Genomic DNA, 2,537 nt, shown 5'->3' on the forward strand with positions numbered 1-2,537 from the left:
CCTGTGCTGAAGGTGCAGTTCCACAGCACTGTGCAGTTCCACATCTTGCTGAGCACCTCGGAGCCCCTGGATTTTGGGAGAGCCAACCTGAGTATGCTCTGAACCCAGCTGAGAGGGATTCCATGGCAAGCATCCATGGAGGGCAAAGGAGCTTGGAATGCTGGAAGCTTTCAAGAATAGCTTCCTGAAAGCACAGCAGTGCTCCATCCCTGCACAGCATGAGGAAGAGGGCAGAAGCAGAGAGCATGCGGGCTTAGCAGGGAGCTCTGGGTGTGCCTAAGGGCAAATGAAGCAGCAGCACGGTGCCCCAGAGTGGGACAGGGGCCGTGCCGGTGCCCGCAGCGCTGTCAGGCAGTGCCGGGATCCCGGCTGTGCTTCTGCTCCCCACACGGGAGGAATGGCAGCCCCAGGCTCAGCCCCAGTCAGAAAGCCAACCAAGGCAGAGCAGAGGGAGGGCACCCTTCCAGTCTCTCTTGGGCATGGCCGCAAAACAGCCCCTGCTGCTTCTTCCTCCGCCTGTGCTTGGGCTGTGCTGCTGGCAGAGCCAGCCAGGTTGTGCTCTGGGTTCCAAAGCCTGTTGGGAGCGGGCATGAAAAGCTCTGTGTGCACAGCAGAGAGACCTGGAAGGTGCTGGCAAGAGCCTCTAAACTAAATATAGGATCTTTCAGTTCAAATATGTGGTTTCCTTTAGCAAGAAAGAGCTCCTCTGACTCTTTCAGTGCTTGTTTTGCTCTCTTTGGACTGTCTAATGCTTGGACCGGGAACTTCCACCAATTCCAAGGTCTGCAGTGGCAGTAGGGATTGTGCAGTTGAAATGGTGGCAATGGAAGGACACATTAGAGTCCCATGCGTCCTTTGATGCTGTTATGTTTGCTCAGCAGTTGACAACACAAGGAGAATTCAAGTTTTCTTCTCAGCTTGGGGAATCACAGAATGCCAGAACACTTTGCGTTGCAAAGTATCATAAAGATCATCCCGTTCCCACCACCCTGCTATGGACACAGGTGCTGTGCAGGCACAGCTGTCATTAGAACTGGAAGAACACTTTCCCATGGTTACCTTTTCCTCTCCTGTATTTCAAGCTAACATGAAAAATTCAGATGGTTACAGCTGAATAGTGTAGCTCACAGGACTTGGAATAGGAGTCTCCAGTGGGCCATTGTATGTCCATTCAGCCTTTGTTAGACCATCCAGATGGAGCTCAGCCCTGTGCAGCCCAGGCACAAGCAGCAGATTGGTCCATTTCAGCATCCCAAAGTCTTTGGGACTTCCTGTGCACCGTGAGGCTCCTGAATCCATTCTTCAATTCCCAGTTAGTGCTGTGCAGGACATGAGAAGGCAGGAATCGCCTCTTTGGCTCATTCTTGGGTTTGCTGCTCCTGCCTAAAGTAATCATTAGGAGTATATGCCCATATAAAGGTACAGCTCAACACCAGGGACTTTTTCTGTTGTGTTGAAAACTAAACCCTTGTGTGACTGTTCAGAGACTCTGAAATCCAGGGTGAAAATGACAGCTTTGGTATTTAAGAATCCCAGAAATGTTGATATGGGATTCGTCTGGTCAAGGATTTGAATGCTAATGCAGAAATTACAAAAATGTTAAAAGTTGGTTTCTTTGGCAATCCCTCTTAAATGGCATCAGCACACTTACAGGGGACAGGGTATGACACTGGGGACAGCCCTTGGCACTTAATGGCTTCAGATCTGGGAGAGAAATGTTTTGCCTGGCTTCACCCAGGAGGTCAGGTTTTCCAAGGGCTTTGATCTGTTGGTAACTGCAGGTAGCTTTCACTAAATGCAAAAGGATGGAACAACACAACTTCTGGAGAATGTGCCCTAGGGATAGGGAGAAAACCTTGAAAATTATTAACAGGCTCTGGAAAACATTAAGTAAAAAATCAAACAGAGATGTAGCGCTGAGGCTCTTTGGGTCTGGAGGAAATATTTGCCTTGCATCAGCTATGACACACACAGACAGGCAGCACCTGGGGCGTTGAACATCACAGACTGGGCTAGTGTTTTTCCCAGAAGAACTGACAGAAGATCACATTGAAACATGACAGTGCCTCTGTACAATCAAATCGTCCAGGGAAACTCAGCAGCTGATGGTGTTGTGGTGCAATGGGCTGTCAGAGGCATGAAAAAATCCTTTCAGGACTGACTAACAGCTTCTGCCTTCTGACAGAGACCAAGTGTTGCCAGCAGCTGCTCCAGGTGCTGCGGCCATCAGCCCCTGCAGGAAGGAGCACAGCCCCCAGTGCACGTGGGCTTTGGCTCCCTGTGGCACAGAAGCCCCCCGGGGGCACAGGTCTCTGGGGCAGGAGACGGGCACCAGCGCTGCCAGGGCTCGGGGGGTGGCAGCTCTGCTTGGCCGGGGACTCTGCCACAGCTGCTGATGTCAGCGCTGCCCGGGCCCCAGGGCTCAGAGCAGCATTGGTGCCCGGGCCCACCCGTTCCTTGTGCGTGTCACAGCCGCGGCTTTAGGATGGCCACCGGCCGGGACGTGTCCCAAGGAGGCCGTGCCAGCCTCCCTGGCA

General features: G+C 52.4%; 1 protein-coding gene across 1 annotated transcript in view; it reads left to right on the top strand.

Moving 5' to 3' along the window:
- The window catches only part of LOC115948814, a 5,925-nt gene extending 5,823 nt beyond the window's left edge, over positions 1-102 (top strand). Inside the window, 1 exon segment of the mRNA XM_031063816.1 lies at positions 13-102. Within this exon segment, the coding sequence (XP_030919676.1) occupies positions 13-102 (90 nt within the window).
- The last annotated feature ends 2,435 nt before the right edge of the window (positions 103-2,537 follow it).

The sequence above is a fragment of the Geospiza fortis genome, unplaced genomic scaffold, assembly GCF_000277835.1.
Source record: "Geospiza fortis unplaced genomic scaffold, GeoFor_1.0 scaffold179, whole genome shotgun sequence".
NCBI lineage: Eukaryota > Metazoa > Chordata > Aves > Passeriformes > Thraupidae > Geospiza > Geospiza fortis.